The sequence below is a fragment of the Zonotrichia leucophrys genome, chromosome 3, assembly GCF_028769735.1.
Source record: "Zonotrichia leucophrys gambelii isolate GWCS_2022_RI chromosome 3, RI_Zleu_2.0, whole genome shotgun sequence".
Classification (NCBI taxonomy): Eukaryota; Metazoa; Chordata; class Aves; order Passeriformes; family Passerellidae; genus Zonotrichia; species Zonotrichia leucophrys.
Genome location: NC_088172.1, coordinates 33,657,717 through 33,681,512, shown reverse-complemented (window position 1 = coordinate 33,681,512; position 23,796 = coordinate 33,657,717). Strand labels below are relative to the sequence as shown.

The window sequence follows — 23,796 nt, the reverse complement described above, 5'->3', positions numbered from 1 at the left end:
TTGGGAGAATTTCAGTTAGGTCCAGAATCACTCATAAAAAATGGAGGAATTGTCTCAACAATGACCCTGAAATGTTTCCTAATTTTAGAACGAAATCCAGGAACAAAACCTGGCCAGCTCTGACCAGGATGGCTCACACTGTGCCCTGGTGGGCAGTTCAGCAGAGAAGCCTGGGTCTCCATCACTCTCAGTCAGCCTTTACACTTCCTTACACAGTCAGGAATCTGCATACAGGGAGTCACTTCCACACTTTCACACGGTAATGACCAACCAGGAGCCAACACCAAAACCAAGCAGGCCTTGGGCTCTTGCTCATTTCCAACTAAATAACTTAGCACAAACATAAACGCCTCCAGAGCTTATTTGGTGGGAGTGAGGGAAGTGATGGTAAAATCCTTGGGCTTCGGTCAGGTGTGTGGTGAAGACAGACTTGAAAATCTTGGCAACATATTTAGGTGGAAACTTGTGCAGTTATTGACGGTTCCTTCACTTTTCCTGGACTGGGGAAATACTTTCCATTGCTGCTATGTAAAGACTTAACTACCCAAAACCTATGGTTTCTTTGGGGGAAAAAAAATTAAAATCACTGTATTTCTCTACTGTAGATGTGGTTTTTGAATAATAGAGACAACTTTCTGCATTTTAGGGTTTGGTTTTATTAAACTGAGGGAAACCAGGAAATCTCATCTTTTCTTCCTCACTGGCTACCATGAAACTGATCCATGATTTACCTAGTACACCCAAATTCAAGAGAGGTGGAATTTTAATTCCAGGGCTGCGGCAGGTCAAGAGCCAGGCTTATCTTTCAGTAGGGATTACCTATGGTTTATACTAGATTATTCCTGACATGTGGCTCATCATATTACAGGTTAAATGTTTAAAGCAGGGAGGAAAGCATGAGACATAATGAATAACAGCTCTATAACTCCGCTCCTTTCTCTCCAGAATAAATCTATACTGAGTTTAGGAGGTGTGTAGATTAAAAGATTGTCATGACAGGCTATCAACAACCTTACCACATCATATAACAAGAGTGAACTTTAAATCTACCATTTTGGCTACCTTTGAAACTCACTGAGAAGCCCAGTCCTAATATAAAATCTCCTAGTTGTTCACATCTGGGTTTTGTAATTGTCATCTGAAAACAAATAGTGTTAGGAGTGATAAGTGAGTGATCATCTCACTGGACTCTTAGCACAGCCTTTTTCAGTAATGAAATTATATTGCATCTCTCCCAGATCAAGGCTGGAAAAAAATTCCATGTTCAGCTTTTAAATTGTGTTTCCACAGCTGATTTATTTTGTTTTTAAATATGTTCATTTGCCCTTGCTTTTTCCCCCACATTTTATTTACTATACCCTAAGCAGGGCTCTGATTTCCCCTCATCCTGCCATGATTACAGCTAGAGTCCTCTGCCAGGGATTCAAAACTTGGTGGACAATTTCCTCTGGGCTTATAAACCCACTGTTGTTCTCCTGCTGCTTTGAGGAGATGAAAAGCAAATCCATGAGCTGCCAAGAATCACAGCCAGGCAGGGATGCAGTGCTGCAGGAGCCGGTCCCTGCTCAGTGTACAGGAGACAGACATGACCCTGGGATGAGTTCATGGGGTCACACCTTGACCCTGATGGAGACCCTTCATCTCCCCGTGCCCCTGTGAAGAACAGAGAGGGATTAAACTGTAGGACTGCAGTCCGTTTGCATTGAACAGCATGAACAGACCCCAGCCACAAATCACTCAATATTCTAACAGGCTCTGAGAGGTTTTTCTTCCTTGCTTTAACCCTTTATGGGACCTCAGTGCCTGCTGGAGATGGCTGGTGAGCAGTCCTCGAGCACAGGTGGCAATTCTTCCCCTTTTTCATACCACTAGATCCCCCTGCTTCCATGCTGAGGAAAGCGGCTGAGACAACCCCTCTAGGCTGTGAGTCAGTGAAAGTTAACAATTGGGAGTAAATTGTGTATCAAAAGTAAGTACAGACATCAGTCCTAAGTGCAAACACATCACTGACTGACTTTAGTTCTGTAGAAAATCCCAGTGTAACTGGTTGTGAGCATGAGCTGAGGGTTACCCTGGAGCTGGGATTGTGTGTGAATGAATGGTGCCAAACAGGGGTGGGCAGTGGGCTCCCAAAGGGGGAGTGCCACGGTTTAGCAGATGCTATGAAGAAAATTAACTCTGCTGCATGCAAAAGCAGCCCGATGAGACACAGCTGGGGCCTGCAGTCAGCACCAGTGCCCATCCCGTGTCCATAGGTGGTATTTGAGTGCTCTCTAGTGGACAGAAAACAGATCAGAGGCGAACAAAACTGATGTGCTGCTGTCCCTGAGCCTAAACACTTTCAGCTGAGTGTCTGAGCATTATGTCTGTAATACCCACACACCATGGGCCTGTGCCAAGCGTCTGGGAGCAGGATTTGGGAGGGGGCCCAAAGCCAGATCTCCCTGATCTGTGACACTTCAGGGCAGAGGTTTGATGAGAGAGCAGTGCAGGGTGGCAGGGGATGCCCACCTCACCTGGAAAGAGCTTCACAAGAACCACCTCTCCCCCTTTACACTCTTTTTCAGTGCTTTTCCTTGTGTTGAAGGAAACACCTGCAGTTCCTGCTCTTGTGTGTAGTCAGAGGTTAGAAGAGCAGAGGTACTGTGGAAGGAGAGTAGAAATATTGGTCATGGAAGGGAAGAGAGAAGTGGGGGAAAATTATATAAACTCATTTCCCAGTTGCTGCTGAGCCTCAGGAGCCCTTTGCTCTGAGAGCCCTACCAGTGCTGGACATTGTAGCTCTGAGGGAAAATATTCTTGTTTCATAGCCCAAAGTGATAAGCAACTGGGTAAAGTGGAGACCTAGACTATGTCAGTGTGAAAAACCAAGATTATCAAGAAGTCAGATCAGGACACAAGGCATAAAATAGTTATGTAGTAGGGATTCCCAGACCAGCAGAACCATACTGCTGAACCCAAATGTTCAAAAGGTGTCCCAAAATCATTACATTTATAAGGATATTGTAGTGCAGTTGGGATTTACTTGTAGTAGGTATCTGAGTTTTTAGTTCTAAGAATAACTAATTTTCCTTTTGATTCTGTGAAATGACAGCTAAAAGATTTTTTATGGTGGTGGTAGTAAAACCAGAAACAGACACTTGACTCATGAAACAGCAACACCTCTAGTTAAAGAGGTTACGTGCATCTTCCCATAAACGCTTTGTTTAAAACCTGGCTTCTCCATCACCTCTGTGTTGGCAGAGATATCTTAGCCTTCCTGGACAATACCATTTTCAGCATGAGTTCCTCTTACATGGACACTTCCCAATGCTCAGACATCTTGAAGACAACCAAAACTTCCTTCAACCTCCTATTGAGCTTAATTATTTATCTCCCACTCATTCTTTTCCTTCACTTTCTAGAAGCTTTTGACAGAAATCAGACTTACCTTTTCCTGGAGTATCTTCTCTCACTTGGAGCAGTCATCTTTGGCCTTGCCTCATTTATGCAGAAACCACAGAGGGTCTAGTACAGTACCACACATACCTGCAGTAAAAGAACGTGCATTTCTATTTAGGCAGTCATTCTATGCAAATTAATTAATAGTTTTGCTACAGAGGCTATGCATAAATTAGGCTAGTAAACACAGACTGCATGAATATGCTGATTGAGTTTGTTGAGGGTATGGAAAGAAAGGGAAAATGAAACAGAAAAAGAATGGATAAAAATAAGACAAGCAACATACCATACCCGTCAGTACTGCAGAGTCAAGAGGCAGGGAAAAAAAGCCACAAATCTCAAAGAAAATAGTCCTGAAAATTCAGAGAGTTTCTTTGTCTTTCCTTTGCTCACAAAGAATTTAACTGAGGCAGAAGGGACCACGAAAGAGAGAAATAGCTGAGGGTAACCCAAGTAGTAGGTAAGAAAATGTAAGTTTACAAGTGATGATTATTATTGGCATTGGTCCTCAGATTCTTTGGACATACTTGTAGGGGGATAGAATATAGTAAATAAAGTATAGAATGTAATCTTACCCCCTAAAGACTTGCAGCTGAGCCAATTACTAAGGATTAGGAGCAGGCCTGATGTTAACAGGCCGCAGCTGCAGCCAATCAGCAGAGTGTTATAAAAGAGTGGATTGGTTGGCTGAGGGAATTGGAGTCAGGTGGCTGCTGTGAGGGCAAGGAAGAGGCGGTGCCTGGAGGAGCTGCCTATGAGAAACATCAAGGAGGTATGAAACTCTGGCAATGTGGAATCCTTGCCATGTAATAGCAATAGAACTCTTGCAATATAATGACAACAAATGGTGACCCTGGCATGATTTGGGAAAAAGGGCTCAACTACTAAACTATATAACCCTGTGGATTTGGGCAGAAGGACTTGAATACTAAACTATTGGTAAAATATATCAATTACAGCTATTAACATTCATTAAATATGAGTATAAAAGGTTTTGAAGATAAGTACTTAGCAAACTGAGAAAAGCTGCAAAACTGATCTAATGTTTTGAAATAGATGTATTTGTACTATAATATGTTGTTTGAACATTTGTGTAACTCTTAGTTCTAAATGAAATATATGAATGTGTGATAATGGTAATTTATTTGAGTACGTCCTTCTAGAAATGCTGCAACTCTGTAATTAAAAGAAAAAGGGGAAATTGTCAGAGGATAGAATATAAGTAAATAAAGGAAGTATAGAATGTAATTTTACCCCCTAAAGAGTTGCAGCCGGGTTAATTACTGAGGATTAGGAGCAGGCCTGATGTTAACAGGCCGCAGCTGCAGCCAATCAGCAGAGTGTTATAAAAGAGTGGGTTGGTTGGCTGAGGGAACTGGAGTCAGTTGGCTGCTGTGAGGACAAGGAAGAGTCAGGGCCTGCAGGAGCTGCCTGCAAGAAACATCAAGGAGGTATGAAACTCTGGCAATATGGAGCCTTTGTAATGTAATGATAATAGAACCCTTGTAATATAATGACAACACATTCTCCCATAGGCTTTCCCCTGCGGGTTTCCAGTGGCTAATTGAGTAAAAAAATTGGTTAAGTGGAAAAAATTTTCTGTGTAGCATCCAAAGCAACATGGGAATCAAACTTCAAGTATTCTGGGAGCTTGCCTTTCAAAGAGGAAAATTGATGCCTAGCTCCTGCAGGTAGCTCTATTGGCATGTTAGTTTTCTACTGACAGGTTTGATCTGTGTCCACCTTTGATGCAGAGGTTCACTCTTCACAGTCACCATCTGAACAGACCTTGCCCTAACCTATATGGGAAAATCAGCTGATTATTTCCACAACTTCAGAGGTTAGCACCACTGGGGGACTTGTTTTTTATTCATATGTTATGATGGTATGGGCTGTGGAGTTATAAAAAATGCCCTGTATGACAAGACTTGTTAGGAAATCAGGTAAATAGGCAGTGCTCAGACTTCTCCGTGAGTGCACAGACACAGCATACACAGAGTGGCAGCTCACTAGGGCCAAGCAGACATTTCTGTTTGGGGAGAAAACCCCCAGCTTTTGCAGCCCCTTCACTGGCACGGAAGGACACTGCTCAGTGGGCATGACAAGCTTCAGTGGGAGCTCATGGGCTCAGGTCCTGCTCTATTTTTGTTGTCTCAGATAGCAAACTGCCAGCTGCTTCCTCCTTGTTACTATCTGAATAAATTGCATTATCCAGGAAGTCAAATGGGAATAAAAATGCCATTAGAGAAGCAATTTGTTTAGCCATAAAACTATTCATTATAAGCTTTCAGGAACTCAACCCCAGGGTTTTTTAACCCTTCAGAGGCCACATGAGAACAATTAATGTTCCAAAAGCACTTTCTGGTGGCTTGCAGCATTTCTGGAAACCGCAACTCCTGTACCAGAAAGGCTGCAGCTGGGTGGTGGTGTTTACGCTCTGCTTAGCAAAAGGTTTGTAGTGGCAGAGAGAGAAAACAATGGGGATTTAGAAAGGAACACCACCTATGAAGTCTCCCTTTTGTTTTGACTCGTAGGTTTCATGTTCCAGATTTCTTGTTTCACCACAAGCATCAAAAGATTTTTCTGTGTCTGCCACTTTGGATCGCTCTTGATTTTGACATTTCCAACACTCCCAAACTCCTCCAGGGTGAAAAATCTCAATCTACTCACTAGGTCCTCTTTCAAGGGCTGCTCCTCTCTGGGGACACTGCTGCACACCCAGTTGAGGTGCTGAGCCTGTTTGGAGGCCAGCTGCACTGATGCAGTATCAGCATCTGTTTTTTATCACTTTTATAATATTCCCTGGCTGTGGTTTCTGTCTCTGCAGAGAAGGACAGCAGAGCTGGTGAGAAGGGTCTGGAGCACAAATGTGTTGAGGAGCAGCTGAGGGAGCTGGTGGCGTTTAACCTGGAGAAAAGGAGGCTCGGGGGAACCTCATCACTCTCTACAACCACCTGAAAGGAGGATGCAGCCAGGCGGGGGTCTCTTCTCCCAAGTAACAAGTGATAGATGAAGACAGAGCCTCGTGTTGCACCTAAAGAGATTTAAATTGGATATTAGGAGAAAAAATTCTACACTGAAAGGGTGATCAGGCATTGGGACAGGCTGTTCAGGGAAGTTGTGGAGTTGCTGTCTGAGTGTCTCAAATAAATATGTGGCTGTAGCACTTAGGGTTATGGTTTAGTGGTGAACATAGTGGATGGGTAAACGATTGGATCCCATGATTTTAGGTCTTTTGCAACCACAGCGACTTTGTAATTCCGTGATTCCACGAAGCTGTGCCCAGTGCAAAGCTTTTTTTTTTTTTTTCCACAAGCTTTTCTCCCTGCAGGAGCCGTGCCCGGCAGCGCAGAGAGGCCGCGGGATAACCAAGGGCCCAGGTACGCCCAGCAGCCCGCAAACAAACCAGGGCAGCCCAGGCGAGCCGCGGGTGCCCCAGGGGCAGCACAAGGACCGGCTGCTTCCCTCTTCTTTCCCAAAATGAACTTCGGAACACGCAGCCGCTCCGAGGCGTGTGGCGGGGCTGCGGGGATGGTCGTGCCTCGGGAAGCAGCGCCGTGCCCATTGTGTCAGCGGGAGTGCGTGCGAGCTGTTTCCCGTGAGGAGGAAGAGCGCCCGGGCATTCACCGAGGCTTGGGGGAAGTTGAAGGCAGTTTGGGTCCGGAAGGAAGAGGAATTGTGGAGTGAGTTAGTCGGGCTCACGCGGCGGCACTCCCGCCCGTCGGTGTAGTCGTGGCCGAGTGGTTAAGGCGATGGACTAGAAATCCATTGGGGTCTCCCCGCGCAGGTTCGAATCCTGCCGACTACGAGCCGAGCTTCTCTTTTCTTCCCCGTGCCGGACGTTTTCTTCTCCCCTCTCGTTTTGCACCGGAGCCGGCGACGCCTGACATCCGGCAGGACGGCGAGTCCGGCCCCGGGAAGAGAGGCGGGACCTCCTCCCGCGGCCATGGAGCAGCGCGGCCCGGCTCCCGCCGTGCTGGCCACCACCAGGTACCGTGAGCCGGGCCGGGCAGCGCCCCGCGCCCTCATCGGCTGCGGCCTCGGCGGGGCAGCCCGAGGGGAGCGGGCAAGGAGAAAGGGAAGGGGAAGCAAAGGAAGGAGCGGCGGAGGCAGAGGGGAAGCCGGGTGGTGCTCTGTGGGCTTGCCCCGGGGCGCTTGTTCACCAGTTTTCCTGCATTCCACAGCCGGGGGGATCCCTGGCCCGTCCTGTGTGGCCTCCCTCTCCTCTTGTGACCGCTCCGCCTCCTTTGCCGTCCGCTCCGGCGCAGCTTTGGGTGCTGTCGCCCACCGGACACATCCATGTCGGTGTTCAGGGATGGGTGGGCAGGAATTTGGGTTTATCCTGCACATCCTGCGGTGTGCGGCGGTGTCACAGTGCTTTGGCTGGTTCCCTGTATCCCTGCGTCTCCTCCTTGTGTCCCCGCTGGCCGGCAGCCCAGGGATGGGCAGAAAAAGAGTTTATTCTCCTTTCCCACCTCCTGGAAGCTGTCCCCTGCGTGGTGCAGGGGCGCTCTTCTCCTTTGCGTTAAATGTTAAACCCTGTTTCTTCCTAGGTGTGGTAAAGGAATCCTGATGAGAAATACCTCAAGAAGAAAATGCTTATGGCAATCTTTTACAGGGAAATTGATAGATCTTTCTCTTTTTTTTTTTTAATCTCTATGAGGTATTTGAGATCACATGAAAGCAGTTTCCTATCAGATGAGACATGAGAAGCAGAAGTGTTGATTCAGCAAGGTCCTTACCTCCTAGGACATAAATAATGAATATTTCAGTCGATTTAACTTCAAAGTCATTATTTTAATCCTTAAATATTTGGCTGTATCAGCGATGGACTTTCCTTGAAGCAGTGGCCTTGAACCTTCAAATGTATCTAATGTGACTAACAGATGTTTTGTAGGACTGACGTTATATTAAGTTTAGCCTTGGAAGTGGAAATTGGAACACCTGGATTAATTTTACATTTAGTCATTCGACTGAAAAAGACCCGCTTGCAAATTATCCCACTGAAATTGGAATGCTTTCAGTGATAAAATTGGGTATATATGCATGTGTGGGATTGAGACTTTAGCAAGTGCACATACTTGCTAGCTTCTGAGGTGAAATAGCTGTAGAGCTGTGATCTTTTCCACTCTTTTTTCCACATACTTGTTTTAGGAATAGGATTCCTAGATGCTGTGGTAATATAAATCCTGGAATCACAGACTATGCTGAGTTGGATCATGGAGTCCAACTCCTGGCTCAGCTCAGGACATCCCAAGGATCACCCCATGTGCCTGAGAGCATTGTCCAAACAGTTCTTGAACCTGTCAGGCGTGGTGCTGTGACCACTTCTCTGGGGAGCCTATAAAATCTGTGTACTTGTAATTAGACCAGACAGAGAAATAAACTATTTGGTGAGTACTTTCCCTTTACTTAATAAATAAAACTAGTTGTACATTTTTTTTCTCCTTCTGTGATGACCAGGGATGTCACAATTTGGTCCCCTCTGGAGAGAGGTTTTTGGAGCTGAGTGCTGCTGGCAGGGCTGAGTTTATCAAGGCAAGGAAGCACAGACTCTGCTCTCCTGGCCATACAGATGCTGGAATAAATGTTTCTCTGGTCCACAGCACTTGCATCTCCTGTTTTACTTTCTTTCTGGAGGTGCCTATTAGCTACCCCCCATGCTGGCCTTTCAGCACAGAAAGCAGATTAATTAAAATACAATTAAATGATTATATGCAAATCAAAAATCCAGGAGTGAACGCTCAGCTCTTCCATGAACTGTGGAAGCTGCTCAGTTCAGCTGACCTTTATAGTCTGCACTTCCTCTGTTCTGGGCCAGTCCTGCATGGTCTGATTGTGCAATGCTCTGATTCACAGCAGTGCTGCTGGTATGAATGGTCTCCTTGTATTTGGGTGAAGTGATTCCTGTTAGGAAGGTTATCCATGTGCCCAGGTCTCTGGTGAATTGCCTGTTTTGTAGACAGAAGTGTAAACTGGAGATAAGCTAGATTCAAATAAAGAGTAGAAGCAATAAACCTGTGTGTCCAGATTAAACAACCAGTTTTCTCCGTTTGCTCCTTTTTTTTAAGATACAAGTTTTAAAATAGTTGGTTTTATGTGAAAGATGCAGTGAAACTGTATTCTGTCTTGGGGTTTGCAAGTGCTGATTCTGTTTGAATAACAATAACAGTATTTAATTAGTTAAAACATTAAGGCTGCTTATTTTGAAGGCATTACAAGAACTAAGGAGCACTTTGGATAGTATGCTCTGTTTGTCTCAGCCTCCCTGCTGGTTTCTGTTTGTTTAGAATCAGTTTTATATTTACCAAGAAATCCCATTGCTATAGAAGATAATAGGGTTGGGTTTCCTGTAGGGATGATAATAAAAATGATCATAAGGCCTAAAGCAAACAAAAATTTAGCTATTCCCCCTCCCTCTAATAATTTTACATGACATTTTAGCACAAACTTCTAACAACTTTAAAAGAAAAACCCTGGGTATAGATAAAGTACTTACTAACTTCATTGCAGTTTCAGAACTCTCTAATGCAGCAGCTCTTGCAGTGAAGTTGTCATTGTGTCATCTCAGAACATCTGTACGTGGTTGCTAAATGCCATTGAAGATGGTTCAGTGGTCATTACTCCTTTTATTTCTATTAGAGGTGAAAAGCAGGTTAATTAGTCATTTATACTCTGTGTTAACAGAAGTAGAATTACAGACCCATTTGAGACGGAAAAGATCTTTAAGATCATCAACTCCAAGCATTAACCCAGCACTGCCAGGTCCACACTTAACCCTGTTCCCAGGTGCCACATCCACACATCCTTTCAAGGACTGATAATGACACACTTCCCTTGGTTTGTGGGTCATTTTTAGTATGAGTGACAGACCTTTTGGCTGCCATAGCTGCAGTCACAACCTCTGAGTAACTGCACATCTGTAGAGGTGTTAAGATCTGATTATTGTGATTATTAGAGAGAGATACTTCTACCCAAATTAACATGCAAATGAGATCATGTGCTAAAAATCAGTAATGCAGATTTTATTAAGTGAAATGTGTGGGAGACAAAGACACAGGGTGGGGGGAAAGGCAGAGAGAGAACAACTAAGTAGAAAGATAATCACTAGCCTTGTGGATCCAGCATTGTTCTGTTGGTCCTTCTTCACCCTTTTTGGTGGTAAGGGTCCCACAAAACATAAAGTTTATTGGGCTGATATGCATTCAGGTATATATGGGTATGCCCAGGCACGTCCCCTTCAGGGTGGAGTTTTGCACTGTCTTTTGCTACACTGTGAATCATGTACAACCCTCTGATGGAAAGACCCAGAAATAACTCTACGGCTGCTTTGGGTGACTTTGCTGGTTTATGGCACCTTTTAAGACATGGCAACTGCCTCTCAAGCCTGTGTAGTTGAGCCTGTTATGCCCCATCAGAAGAGATAAAAAACCCTCAGGCCTACATGGGAGTGTGAATGCCCTGTGCTCCGTGTGTCTCTTCTTTGGCATCATTGGACTATGGTCTCCTGCAGTCAAGAGCTGACCTTCAGCACAGTTCTAGGCTGGCCTTCTCCATGGACTCCTTGCAGTGTTACACTCTTCTCCCCCCACTCTTGTTTACCTCTCCTTAGGCTTGAGATAACTTGGACAATAGTACTCCCTTTATCTTATCTCAAGTCCCCATCATGTAGCTTAATTTTCTGTTCATATTTCCAGGAGCTCAGAGGAGCAGATTTGGAGTGGAGGCATTGGTGGTTGCACATGAGGAGTTGTTTCTTTGTTCAGTCTGCCAGAGTGGGCAAAGTTCTTTGGTGACCTTAATAGTGTTTAGGGCTACTGTGAGCTGCAAGTCTCTTCTAAGAGCATATCTTCTGCTGCAGGTATATTCTAAAAAAGTGCAGATCCAGCTGATGTTACTGGCAGGTGCCCTGAGAGTCAGCATTTTGGCTGCTACTGAAAGAGGCAGAGTTCCAGCTGGTGGTTGTTACTCCCAGGTCCCACAGGCTGCTGTGTGAAAGCCAGGCATCTGTGCATTCACACATGGGCATTACTGGTCCTGTGCTTTAGAGCCAGCCACCTGTAACTGAGAACAGAATTTGTCTGGATGTGTAAAGTGAAGTCCTTGACTGGCAGAGCATGGGAACAGAATCAGAGCAGACAGAATAGCTTAATCAAAACACTGGAGATGGTAGAGCTGTTATTAAAGCCCTAATTCCTTACATATGGCTTGCAAAGAGGATTGGGTACAAAACAGAGTCTGTGTCCTTTTTTATTGTTATCCTATTTATCAGGAGCTCTCAAGATATTCTCTTTAAAAGGCTTTTTATTCAAGCTTTGGATGAGAGATTCAGAGATTGTCTTCTTGGGGAAGCTCAAGTTTCATAAGAACTGATCAAGTTTTGACATGATGAGAGGAATCTCTTGAAAGATTGTTTGAACCTAGATTGTTTAAACCTCTTGAAAGTGTATATTAAGTTCTGTGCACTGTGTATCCTTAGGTGAAAGGGCACTTGTGTTAATGATTCTAAACTTCCTGAAGGAAGAGGTTAAGAATTCCACAAGAGTTCTGCAGCCTGCAGGAAATGCAGGGAAGATGGGACTTGATAATCCTTGTGGTTAAAGTTTAAAAAGGCAGAAAAAATGTTTAATAATCCTAGTTTAGTTTTCTTTTAAGTGGTCCCTTAGATTTCTCTAAAAAACATTCACTCACACATAGATGTGTTCAGAGGATATTCAGTGCTGCAGACAGTGAACTTCTGATTCTGGCAGAATACCCAGCGACAGCGAGTGGTCTGTGGCTTGGCATGGGGTAACTGTGGGGAAGGAATCTTTGATCAGTTTTGGTTTTCAGGCTGTTGAACCAGACTGTTTATTTTGTTAAATGTACCGATCAATGCTCCAACAGCAACTGCTTGGTCTTACTCTTGATGTGTGAGCACTCTAATATGACCTGGCATTCCTGTTGAAAAAAATATTATAAATATTTTCAGGTGGCATCACAGTTCTGTGGATCTGAAGCGGTCAGGAGGAAAAAAAAAATGGATTGAGTAAACTGTAGCAGCAACTCTCCTGTTGCATTTTCCTCCAGGAGGAGCCGTGGGTGGTTATGACTGCTGGCAGCTCTCAGAAGTTAATGCTGTTTCACTGGATGTGAAAGGGCAGATAGTTCTGTTTCCAGTAGGATCTTCTGTGGCAAAGACAATATGTTTTGGCTACTGTGCCTGTTAGGCTGTTTGGCAGCAAGACTGTGTATCAGATAGTTAAAATCAGAAGGCAGCTCTGAGGGATCATGTCCTCCTTTAACTTGCTCAGTCCTGATGTTTGTCTAATTTTCCTCGTGGATCTTCACAAGTGGAAACTGCGATTGGCCCATCAGTCTTGTCCAGCAGCTTCCTTTATATTTTGGCTTTAATCCATTTCCCTGGTTGGCTCTTCACAAACCTCAAGTTGTTCTGTGCTCCTGGGAGCTCCTTCTTTCTTTCATGGCACTTTTCAGTTATTGTCTCTGTCATTTCTGGGAATGTCTTTAGATAAAGGAGAGGTGGGTAGGGCTCAGCATGAGTCACTATGAACAGACCTTTGTCTCAAAATAAACCTGACGAGAGATCTTTGGATCTTCTCACCTGCCATACTGGGCTGGGAGCACTTTGAGCTCCTGCAAGTAAAGTCCCATTCTGAATGAATCCACATCTCTTCACAGAAATGTTGTGTTCCTGGTCTGCTGCCTGCAGTGGCTCCTGGCAGGTGCTTTGGGATGGAATATAGGAAACAGGCCATGTCCCAGTTAGTCTTGTTACAGAGTAGGAGGTCTTGGGAGCAGGGTCTGTGTGATGTCCTGTTCCAGTGAGAGCTTTTGCATTGATTTTCTTGGGCTTGTAACTGGGAGAGGGACAGCTGAAAGTCTTTGTGCCAATGCCTGAACTGTGTGTATTTTCTCCCCCAGGCCAATTCAGAATACACACACGGGGTTGGATTTGTCCGTGCCGGAATACCAGGAAATCCGTGGGAAGATGATGTCTGGCCATGTCGAATATCACATTGTCGTTGTTACCCGACTGGCTGCCTTCAAATCAGCAAAGCACAAGCCTGAAGATGTGGTTCAATTTATGGTAAATATTTCATCAGACCTGTGTTAGTGATCACTTTCTTAACCAGCTTTGGTTATTTCTGCCATGATGCCACAGATGCTTCATCATCAATCCCAGCCTCTCCAGGTCAAGGTCCTTGGTGGGACAACACTGTCTGTACCATTTCTGCAATTCCTATCCCATTATGCATATTACATTATCCACACAGTAATTGAACTTTTTATTCCAGGCGCTAAAAGTGATGATGGCTGTTGTTGCCTTTAAGGCATTTTTCATTATGGATCAACAAATAGAAACCAATTAAACTTTTTGTAAGTTCTGCTACAAATTAGTTTCTCTAATATATGTATCAGTACAAGACTTTTTAGACAAATATGAAATAAATATATAGTAGCTCATTTGAATGGGTCTATTACCTGGACACAGATTTTAAAATCCTTTGTAAGAGAGGTTTACAAGGTAGCGTCCATATAAAACATTATTTAGCTGGATTGTCTTTTTCACTGTACCTGCAGAGTAAAGGTTTGAAAGCACAGCACGTGACTTAAACCAGATGAAATTAATCTCATCTGTGGCATGTGCACATCCACTTAAGCTGTTGCCCCTGTGACTGTCTGTCACGCTGATGGGAAAAGGTGCATTTAGGGTTTTCTTCTGATGGGAAAAGGTGCATTTAGTGTGTTCTGTTTGATCTTCTTTAGCTGCTTGCTGAAGCACTCCCAAGAAGTGCATTTCTCTGTCCATTGACCATAAGGGGACACACCTTGTTGCATGCTTGATGTGTTAGATGTGTAACATCTCTTTTCAGATGTTTTGGTAATAACTGTAATGTCAGAGTGATGTGAGTGTGTGGTTACCTTGTAGACCATGACCCTTTAGTGTAACTCACACTTCATGGAAGATAGCTGATAAAAGCCTGTTTAAACAGTCTGATTTGCAGATAAATATCTGGCAGTGTTGTAAAGAAATGCTTTACAACAAATGAGATCTCCTGCATTTATTCCACACCTTGTGCTATATATAACCATGGTAAAAGCAGCAATGCTGGCATAGGAGTCTGTTCTGTTCACCCTGCTCATCCCTGACTGCTTGTTCTCACTCCTGCAGTGTTTCCTTTTGTGTGCCAGTGTTATGTGGCTATTCCATAACGTCAGCTGAGGAGCTGCTCCTGGCTAAAAATGGATATTTTGGGGCTTGTTATTCAGTACTGATTTACGCCTGTTCCTTGAGCCTGTGACTTGGACAATATCATTATAGTTTCTTTTAGGGCAGGGAAGGGCCAGACAGGGGCAGATAAGAGACAGGGATATGCAGTTGCTTTTTTTCATGCAGCAGTGCCTGCTTATATTATGTAATTTTTCCACAAAGCTCTGTGGAAGAAAGAATCTGGCTACACCTGAGGTGTTAAACTGGACTGTCGTCATCTAACTTCATTTTGTATCATTTCAGAACAAGTTGATAATATCAACTTGTCTATAAAGAGGAGAAACAGACTTTGTACTGCACTCCCTCTGCTTGCTGAGGTTGTCTGTTCCCATGTCTCTCTGGGAGGATTTTCAGCACTCAGTTGCTCTTCTCAAGTGAAATGAACCTTCCTGATTTCTCCTCTGGTGAGGTCTCCTGACATTTCATTCTTCATGAAGAAGATAACTGGTGGAGCCTGACGAGAATAACATTTATCTCATCAGTTACATTTTTTTCAGCTGACTAAATATGATATACTATATAGTTTGTTGTGTGAGAGTAATTTAAAACTGTGAGCTGGGAGGTTGAGGATGGATGCTTTCCATCGATTCATTCCGATGAGTCTTGTCTGTGTGTATTAGTGGAGGGAACAGAGGCATTCACCTGTCGTAACTTATCTCTCTGGAAGGTGGATATTTTAATCTGAGTCTGTCCCTGCTTATATGGTCAGTGGGGAGGAGGGGAGTGATGTGACTCATCCTCTGGAAATGTCTCTCTTCTTTGACCATAAAGGGAAAGTATCTACATTGTAGACAGCTGCAGTGGGGGGCTTCAACTCCAGGCTGAAATGTGTGAGGGTCAGGAGAGTTGCACACAAATCACTGTGCACTTGGGGTTGCCCTGGCATTTTCTACCTGGCCTTCAGAAATTGTGGGTTTCCTATAGATCTTGTGTGGTATTAGCCTGCTACACACAATCCCTTTGGATACCCCAAAGCATCTCAGACAGCATGAGATGCCCTTTTCTGGGCAGAACAGTCTGCAGATGTCTGTCTTTGGTTTTCTAAACTCCCATCCCCATCACTGCAGTGCTGTTGAAAAGGATGTAGCTGAGCATCTGTGGGGTGGGGGAACCCACTTTGCATAACAAAAATGTCTTGCCCCATTTGAGAAACCCTGAATTACTGTAGGTGTGTGCTCAGGGCTGGCAGGAGTGACAGAGGACATAAAGGCATTGGCACTGCCCTGAAACAGCCAGGAGAATACATGAAGCATCCAAGGTGCCATTGGCTGCCTGTGTTCAGGCAAGTTGAGCTTCAGTCACTTTCACCAAAATGTCATTTTACAATGACTGTCATGGGAGCTGAGATACCTCATGCATGTAGGCAGATGGCTTAACCTGGAGAGGAGTGCCAGTCCTGTGGCTGCTGGGGAAGGTGGGTTGCACCCAGAGTGTCTGTGCAGTGCCCTGTTGTGCTGGATGCTGGAGCAGCACGAACAAGAGCTGTGACCCTTCCCCAGAGTTTGCAGTGAAGTGTAAGAGAGGTACCTGAGGAACAGCAGAGAACGAGGCTGCAATGGGCAGCAGATCTAACACATCAAATTTGTACACAAAGCAGAGTGAGATGAGACATCTGAAGGAGGAAGAAGAAACTACTATGTGCCTGTTCTGGAGCAGAATGGGAGAGGGGGCATATTTTTTTGCTTTTTTTGAAACTACCAAATTGGAGGAAGGAGTCAGAGTCACGGCGCTGAGGTGACACGTAGTTTAGAGAAGGCAGGCAGGTGTGGCAGGATTTTCCTTGTCTCTGGATGCTGATTTTTGGATTGTGTCTGTTTTGGCCAGCTGTGGAGCCAGGTCTGTGTTTTGTGGCTCCTCCTTGCCCTCTTGCTGTCCCTGAGGCCTCAGAGGAGCGGCTGCTCCCGCCCTGCCCTCGGGGCCTGCACCACGATCGGATCAGTGAGCGCTGGTTAGTGGGACCAGTGGCTCCAGCAGCTTCTCTTTTCCCTGGGAAAGGCTGGTGAGCAAGGCAGAAGCATCCTCTAAGCTGGCTGTGGTCTCCAGGATTGAATCATAGGATCATTTGGGTGAGAAACAGCCTTTAAGATCCTTGACCCAGCTTTTGATGGATCACCACCTTGTCAACTATGCTGGAGCAGCAAGTGCAATGTCCAGATGTTTCTTGAACACCTCCAGGAATAGTAACTCCAGCACTTTGCTGGGTAGTCTATTCCAATGTTTAATGACCATTTCCATGAAGAAATTATTTCTGATGTCCAACCTGAACCTCCCCTGGCACAGCTTGAGGCTCTGTCCTCTCATCCTGTCAAGATCAAGAGATGTGTTAAGGGGATGACAAAAACCAGATGAACATCAAGAAGAGACTTCAGATCTGACCTGTGAAGCCTTTACTGTGGGTCTAAACAATCCAGAGTGCCCTGTTCCCCAGCCTTAACAGGACTATGCAAAATCAGCATCACAACATCTCTAATTAAAATATTTGTGAAGAATTAACAGAGTAAGAAATTCACTTCTCTGATGACATTCTAAATTATTAGAAAGTGGAGGGATTTTTTAATTTAAAAAAATGCTAATTGTAAAACAGGGAAAATGGGTTTTAGAGCTGCATAACCTTAAGGTTATATTTGGTAATTAAAGGAAAAGTCAGTTGCATTTCTTTCAAAGGTCAGAATACTCTTGTACTATTGAAAGAGGGAAATTGGTTTTCTCTTTGGTAATGCTACCGAGGTGATATTTAATTATTGCCTGTAGATTTGCCGTTTTCTGTGATAAAAATAAAAGGCTTTGCTTTTCTTAAAGGCATTTCTTCTAGCCACACCTTAGCTCTTTTAGCAATTAACTTCTCCCTTCCCAGCCTTATTAAAAATCCACCCAGCCTTTAGTGCCTTCTCTTTGTTTCTGCATCCAGTTTGATTCTTCTGTACAAGTTATTTGTTAGTCAAGGTTTTTTCAAAGCTGAACAAATAACTACTGGTGTTTGACAGGCCTAGCACAATTTAGGGAGGCATTTACGATAGAACTGTCTTCCTCTCCTAAAATGAGGGAGTGTATGAATACGTGGGTGTGTATTCATTTATGTTTTCATCATTGCCTTTTTGCATATGTTGGCTTTTTTTTTTTTTTTGGGCCTCAAAATCTGTGCATTGGAGTTGCATTTTCCTGACTCTGCAGGTATGTTGTGAAGATAAATTCCTTCACCTTACGGCTTCTGTGATGTGAAAGGACGGGAAAAAATTCATGCTCAGTTTAGCAATAGGTTCAGGAGCCACTAAGGATTCATGCTGATTAAAAAGAAATATTAGAGTTCTTGCTCTTCTGCTGGGCAAAACAGATGAGGAGAACAGCATGTGGTCATGTAATTAAAATCTACCATAATGCACACCCACGGGGTCATCAAGCAACATTAATTCTGGTATGGCTTGAATTGGGAGTTTCCAAGCAAAAGCTTGGGTTGTGCTGCCTGGGAGAAGGGGTTTTGATTCCTGTACCCAAATGTAGTGGTTGTTTAAAAGGACAGAGATGCTGGATCTCCCTTTTTTGACAGTGTTAAGTGGACCTTAAAAGAAGAAAGTCACTGTAGCCCTGGTTTTCATGAAATACTGTAAAATCAAGCGTGCTCTTTGTTGGTGTGCTCTGGCTGGCAGAGGGCTCCAGTTAGCTCTGAGATCTCCATTTTGTTGAAATCCTTGCAGTAGATATAAAGCATATGAAGACAAGTTTGAGGTCACAAATGGGGCAGTGAAAGGAGCTTTGAAGGGGAAGGAGGCATTAAATAGCATTAATACTGAGGGGAATCAAATTGTGCGCACAACTGTGAGTGCCAGGCTCGTATCCCGCAGCCATTCCGGTGTGTACTTTCCTGTGTGAGGCCCTTGGGAAGAGGGGGGCAAGGCACATGCATGAGATTTGAAGGATTAGTAGCAAACTTCAGACTTTCACTTTGAACTTCATGGTGGTTTTCTTAACCTTCTAGCTATACTTGATCACATTCAACTTATTTATTTGTTCCCAGTGGGGGGGAAAAAAAAAAAAACGTTCAACCTATCCCTGTCTGTCTTTTAAGTTCTGTGTTGGATGTTAATTGTTACAGGCAAATAAGGTCTTGACCTGGCAAATGTGCACATGCTTTGCTGTATTTGCATGATTAACTCTTTTGAAGTGAAGCAGATTGAGCCTTTGATATTGTGACTTGACAGAGCTCCTTGAAGTGTGTGCACTCAGGCTGACTTACAGGTGGTGGGGTTTAGCTCCACAGTGTTCACAGAGTTCAGTTAGAGGCATGGAGGGGGAGAGGATAACTGCAGGATCAACACCTGGAGGAATTACAGGCAGCAGGAGAAAAATATGTGAATATTAATCAAATCAAACTTTGTTTACTTAATAGGATTGGTAAAATGGGGTTTAGAGCAGTGCTTATTTTCTATCCTGGCATTTTGGGCCATAGGATCCATCAAGGATATTCAAAGCACTGTAAGTGATAACCATGAAAGGCAAGATTTAATTTTGTTACATGCTGATACACCTTTCTCCTGGAAGATTAACAGAGGATGTCAAATTGAAAGGGTCCAGAATTGAGGCAGCAGTAGTTCTTTCTAACTAGAAAGATGTGAGAATGCTCTGCATCATGTCTGGGATTTGCTTGAAAAAATACACTGTGTGGAACCTGTCTGGCACTTGTGTAAGGCCTCTGTGCTGCTGCATCCAGCTCTGGGGTCCCAGGTACAGGGAAGACATGGACCTGTTGGAGCAGATCCAGAGGAAGGGTACAAAAGTGGTCATAGAGCTGGGACAGTGAAGGATACAGGGAGGGGAGAGCCTGTTCAGCCTGGAGAAGGCTCCAGGGTGGCACTGGATTCCTTCCAGTACACGCAGGGGCTGTAAGAAAGCAGGAGAGGGACTGGTTACAGGGGCCTGGAAGGGGGACAAGGGGGAATGGCCTTAAGCTGAAGAAGGGAAGGTTTAGATTAGATGTAAGGAAAAATTCTTTACTCTGAGGGTGCTGAGCCACTGGCATAGGTTGCCCAGAGAAGCTGTGGCTGCCCCATCCCTGGAACTGTTCTAGGCCAGGGTGGATGGGGCTCTGAGCAGCCTGGTCCAGGGGAAGGTGTCCCTCCCATATTGAACAGGATGATCTTTAGGGTCCCTTCTAACCCAAACTGTTTGGTGATTCTCAGCACACCAGTCTGAGGCTGCTGGGCTCAGCCAGCCTTACCCCACTCCATTTCCAGCACCAAACCCCAGGTAAACCTGGCAGCAGGGCTGAGTGAGGGGCTGGAGGCACAGGGACAGTGGATGTGGAGCCTGGCTGGCAGGGGCCAGCACTGGGCTTGGGTAAGTGGGGAATGGGTTTGACTGGAGGGCTGACACCTCTCTGGTACGGCTGGGTGTTCTGCAGGGCTGACACCTCTCTGGTACAGCTGGGTGTTCCAGCAGAGGGCTGACACCTCTGTTCTGGAGGGCTGTCACCTTGCTGGTAGAACAGCGTGTTCTGGAGGGCTGACACCTCGCTGTACAGCTGGGTGTTCCAGCAGAGGGCTGACACTTCTCTGGTACAGCACAGTGTTCTGGAGAGCTGACACTCTCTGGTACAGCAGGGTGTTCCAGCAGAGGGCTGACACCTCTCTGGTAGAACAGGGTGTTCTGATACCTGACACCTCGCTGGTCAGCAGGGTTTTCTAGAGGGTTGACACCTCTCTGGTACAGCTGGGTGTTCTGCAGGGCTGACACTCTCTGGTACAGCCGACTGTTCCAGCAGAGGGCATCCCGGCACCGCAGGATATCCATGGGCCGGCACGCTGTGCTGCAGGCTCTGGGAAGCACATTAGTATGCTTTGGGGACAGCGCTGTCACACTTGGTATTCCGTGTCGCCTGCGCGTTCCCGGCGTTGTTGTTCAAAGCTCACGCAGATCCACAAAGGCGCAATTAACGATGGGATGCGAGGGTGTGCGTTTGCTTTAGGTTCAGTGGTGTAATTAGACATAAATTGAGATTTATGAATAATTTACAGACTTTGATAGAGGAGGAATGAAAATTAAGCGGGGAAAGAAATAAGTTTGTGTATCTCAGTTCAGTGTTGGAGTATTTTTAAAAAACTGTTTTGGCATAATCTTGATTGGCTGCTGTCTTGTAATGCTTTCAGAAATTAATTTGGTAGTTATTATTGAAATTAATTAGATGTTAAATGATTTTTGCAAATCAGGCTTAATTTTTTTTCCTGGATGGAGGGTAATGATGTTTATTTTTTTGAAAGAGCCCCAGTGAATTCCTTACTGCCCTTACATTTGTGCTTACATAGTATGTTTGGGAGGGACTCAGGCATCCTACCCTGCTCAGAGTGCTACTGGGACCTAGCAAATTAAAAATGTACAGCAGTTCAGAAGCTCTGGAATTGCTTTCCCCTCTCTCTTTGGGGGCTCTTTCAGAGAGAAGATTGTGATGTTCTGGAACATCTCTATTGCCCTCACTTTAGTGCCTGGTTGCTGAATGGCATTTCAGACCCAGCATGTGGAGCGCAGTGTTACTCACACTTTACCTTTGTTACTTTCACAAGACAAGCCTAAAATTCTTGGTTTTTATTCCCCTGTCGACTCAGGTTGGGTGTTGTGTTTCAGATCTTTGTTACAATGCTGCTTGCCTTTTGTGCCTGGGCACTGAACCCACAGTGAACATTGTACAGCTGAAATGCAAATGCTTTTCCAAATCATCTGGCTAGGTTGATAATTACTGTGAAAGGCAGGGAAGCGTGAAGCTGAGGTGGTTATTGCTCTTTGTGCCCACATCTGAATCAGTGAACTGGCTGAGGTGTGCCTGTTACTGCCAGGGCCTGTTCCCTGGCCTGGAGGGCAGCTCACACAGTCTGGCTGCATGCACAGCATTAAACTTCCTTACCATCTGCAGTGGGCATCAGTGCCCAAACTGGCTGCTCTGGGGTCTCTCCACTGGGCCAGATTTTGGGCTGAAGAGTTATCTGGGAGCATGATAGCTACCCAGATTGTAGAAACTGTGCCAGACACTGTCAGGTTCCAGCAGACACGGTAAATGAGGTTTCTAGTAGGTGCTCTCAGGTTCCAGTGGCTGGGAATATGCCTGATGCTGTTTAGTTTGCCTGTATAGATGCAGTGTAGGGATTCTGCATTGATCTATAACTCATTTCCCTTCTGTGTTTTTTGCTAGGTTGACTTTCTTTATCACTGTGTTGATGGGAGAACTCTGCATTACTCCACTCCAAGATGTGGTGCTTGAGTCTCTCTTTCTTCTTTATCCATCTCAGTGTGTGCCGTACTGCACATGCTGCAGTGTTAATTATGATTCACTCCTCTAGAGTTCAGCAACACAAGTTACAGGAGGATGAGAGCTGGACCCTAAAAGAGTATCTGTGCCCTATGCACTCCACTAGCACTGGCTTTGGAGTAGATTTTTATCTCTGTATTAATTGAAACAGTTTGGTAGATTATGGATCCATGGAGGGCCTTGACAAATATATTATCTGTATAACATCTGTCAGGATCCGTCCTAGTGGACAGATGACCTGATGGTTTGTAGGAATGATCTCAGAGTGCAAAAACTAACACAGTACAAGGGGGTTTGCAGTGATAATCAAATCAAATGCAATTTTATTGAAATAACCACAGCAAAAATGCGATAGAGGGATTAAGGGAGTGAAAAAGATAAGAGAGAGAGAGAGGGGGGATATAGCTACCAACGCAGAGATGAAGTCCTTTGGTGCAGTCCAGTCGAGGGTCCGCCTGCTATGCTGGGGAGATCTCAAAGGCTCTAGCTAACTCAGAGGTTTTTATTACAGAAAATTGTGAGGGGGGGCGGAAACAGATACAATAGGGAACAGATGTAACAGGTAGTCTTATGTTCTCAGCAGTAAATGAGAGCCATGGTTTTCTCGGTCCAGTGGTCACAACCTGCAGGCAAACATCTCGCTTCGGTCAGTTTGCCTCCCCACACACCTCCCCCGGGCTGGGGGTTCCAGTCCCAGTCCTTGGAAGGAGCAGAGGGGCCTGTTAGGAGTTTCATGTCTCAGTCCTTGATGGAGAGGCTTCTCACATCTCTGTCTGTCTGTCACGGTGGTTATAAAACACATGAGGGTCTTCTGTGGGAGACCACCTGGAACTCAGGAGAAGTCCAGCCAGGCCGAGAGGTGGGACAGCTTCCAGAGCTGCTATTGTTGCAAACGGGGCATGGTGCCCCTTTTTAGCATACAGCAAACACACTTGTGTAAACAATAGCTTAACACTGAGCTTTCAGGTCTCAGGGCCTGTGGCGTGTGACTTTGCTCCTTCAGAGCCAGATATCCTAGACAGGGGGGGTCTTCTCTTCAGTGGTCTCCCAAGGACGATCCTGAGGCAGATGAGGGAAAATTCTGACAGACTCTCACAACACCACAGAGCAGGGAAGTCACCCTCATTGCATCTGTAACATCACTTAGAGATAGTGTTTTGTTTGTGTGTGGGTTTTGTGTGTTGGTTTAAGGTACTGAATTCAATACCTAATGTGGCATAAAAGTCACACCTTTTCTAACCAACATTCCCATAGCTATTGCTTTCCTTGTAATATCTTGAGGCTTATTTCTTCTCAGGCTTCCTGTCTTTGTCCACAGGAGGAATGACTCCATTCACTGCTGGCATCTTCTCCCTGTATGGGAACCTTTTAGGCCATGGCCAAGTTGTTGATTTTTATTTTCTCATGGATGAACTGAATAGTCAGGGGTCAGCTGAGGTCTTTGCCCTTTGGTTTTTCTGTCATGTGCTCTTCAGGGCAGAAAATGTGACAGTGTTTTAGGCCTAAGCAGCCAAAGGGCACTGAAGCCACCAGGAGTGAGGAGTGGGACAGTGGTGCACAGACATGGGCAGCTTTCTCCACCATGTACCTACCAGGCAGGGCTTTTCTTCCCTCCTCTCTCAGGACTGGGCATCACTTTTAGTGGACAAGGATTCCTGCTGTCAGAAAAGTATCTGCAGCAGTGACCTTCCCAGTATTTCATTAGCTGATGAGTCAGATAAATGGATTCTGGCAATGAACTTTAATTCCATTAAGCAGTGGATTTTTAATAACAGAATTAGAAGACTAG

The 23,796-nt window shown here is 45.0% G+C and overlaps 1 protein-coding gene, 1 long non-coding RNA gene and 1 other non-coding gene across 5 annotated transcripts in view; 2 read left to right on the top strand and 1 right to left on the bottom strand.

The window, feature by feature from the left end:
- Window positions 1-636: 636 nt before the first annotated feature.
- LOC135444805 (uncharacterized) lies at window positions 637-3,994 on the bottom strand. 2 transcript variants are annotated; one of them, XR_010439278.1, is made up of 4 exons: window positions 3,728-3,970; window positions 3,431-3,528; window positions 2,517-2,643; window positions 637-1,653 (listed from the first exon to the last, which is right to left on the bottom strand). It is a non-coding gene; the product is annotated as an uncharacterized LOC135444805 (long non-coding RNA). The 2 variants fall into 2 exon arrangements; XR_010439277.1 differs by having other exon boundaries at window positions 1,278-1,653; window positions 3,733-3,994.
- A 162-nt stretch (window positions 3,995-4,156) lies between these two features.
- Window positions 4,157-23,796, top strand: part of HS1BP3 (HCLS1 binding protein 3) — a 59,802-nt gene continuing 40,162 nt past the window's right edge. Inside the window, exons 1-2 of one of the 2 annotated variants that reach the window (XM_064707782.1) lie at window positions 4,157-4,213; window positions 13,366-13,531. In XM_064707782.1, coding sequence (XP_064563852.1) covers window positions 13,433-13,531 — 99 coding nt within the window. In that variant the 5' untranslated portion in view covers window positions 4,157-4,213; window positions 13,366-13,432. Of the gene's footprint in view, window positions 4,214-7,142; window positions 7,432-13,365; window positions 13,532-23,796 lie in introns of those variants that run through there. The other variant, XM_064707781.1, reaches the window with a different exon arrangement.
- On the top strand, window positions 7,168-7,249 carry TRNAS-AGA (transfer RNA serine (anticodon AGA)). Its single transcript has one exon. It is a non-coding gene; the product is annotated as a tRNA-Ser (tRNA).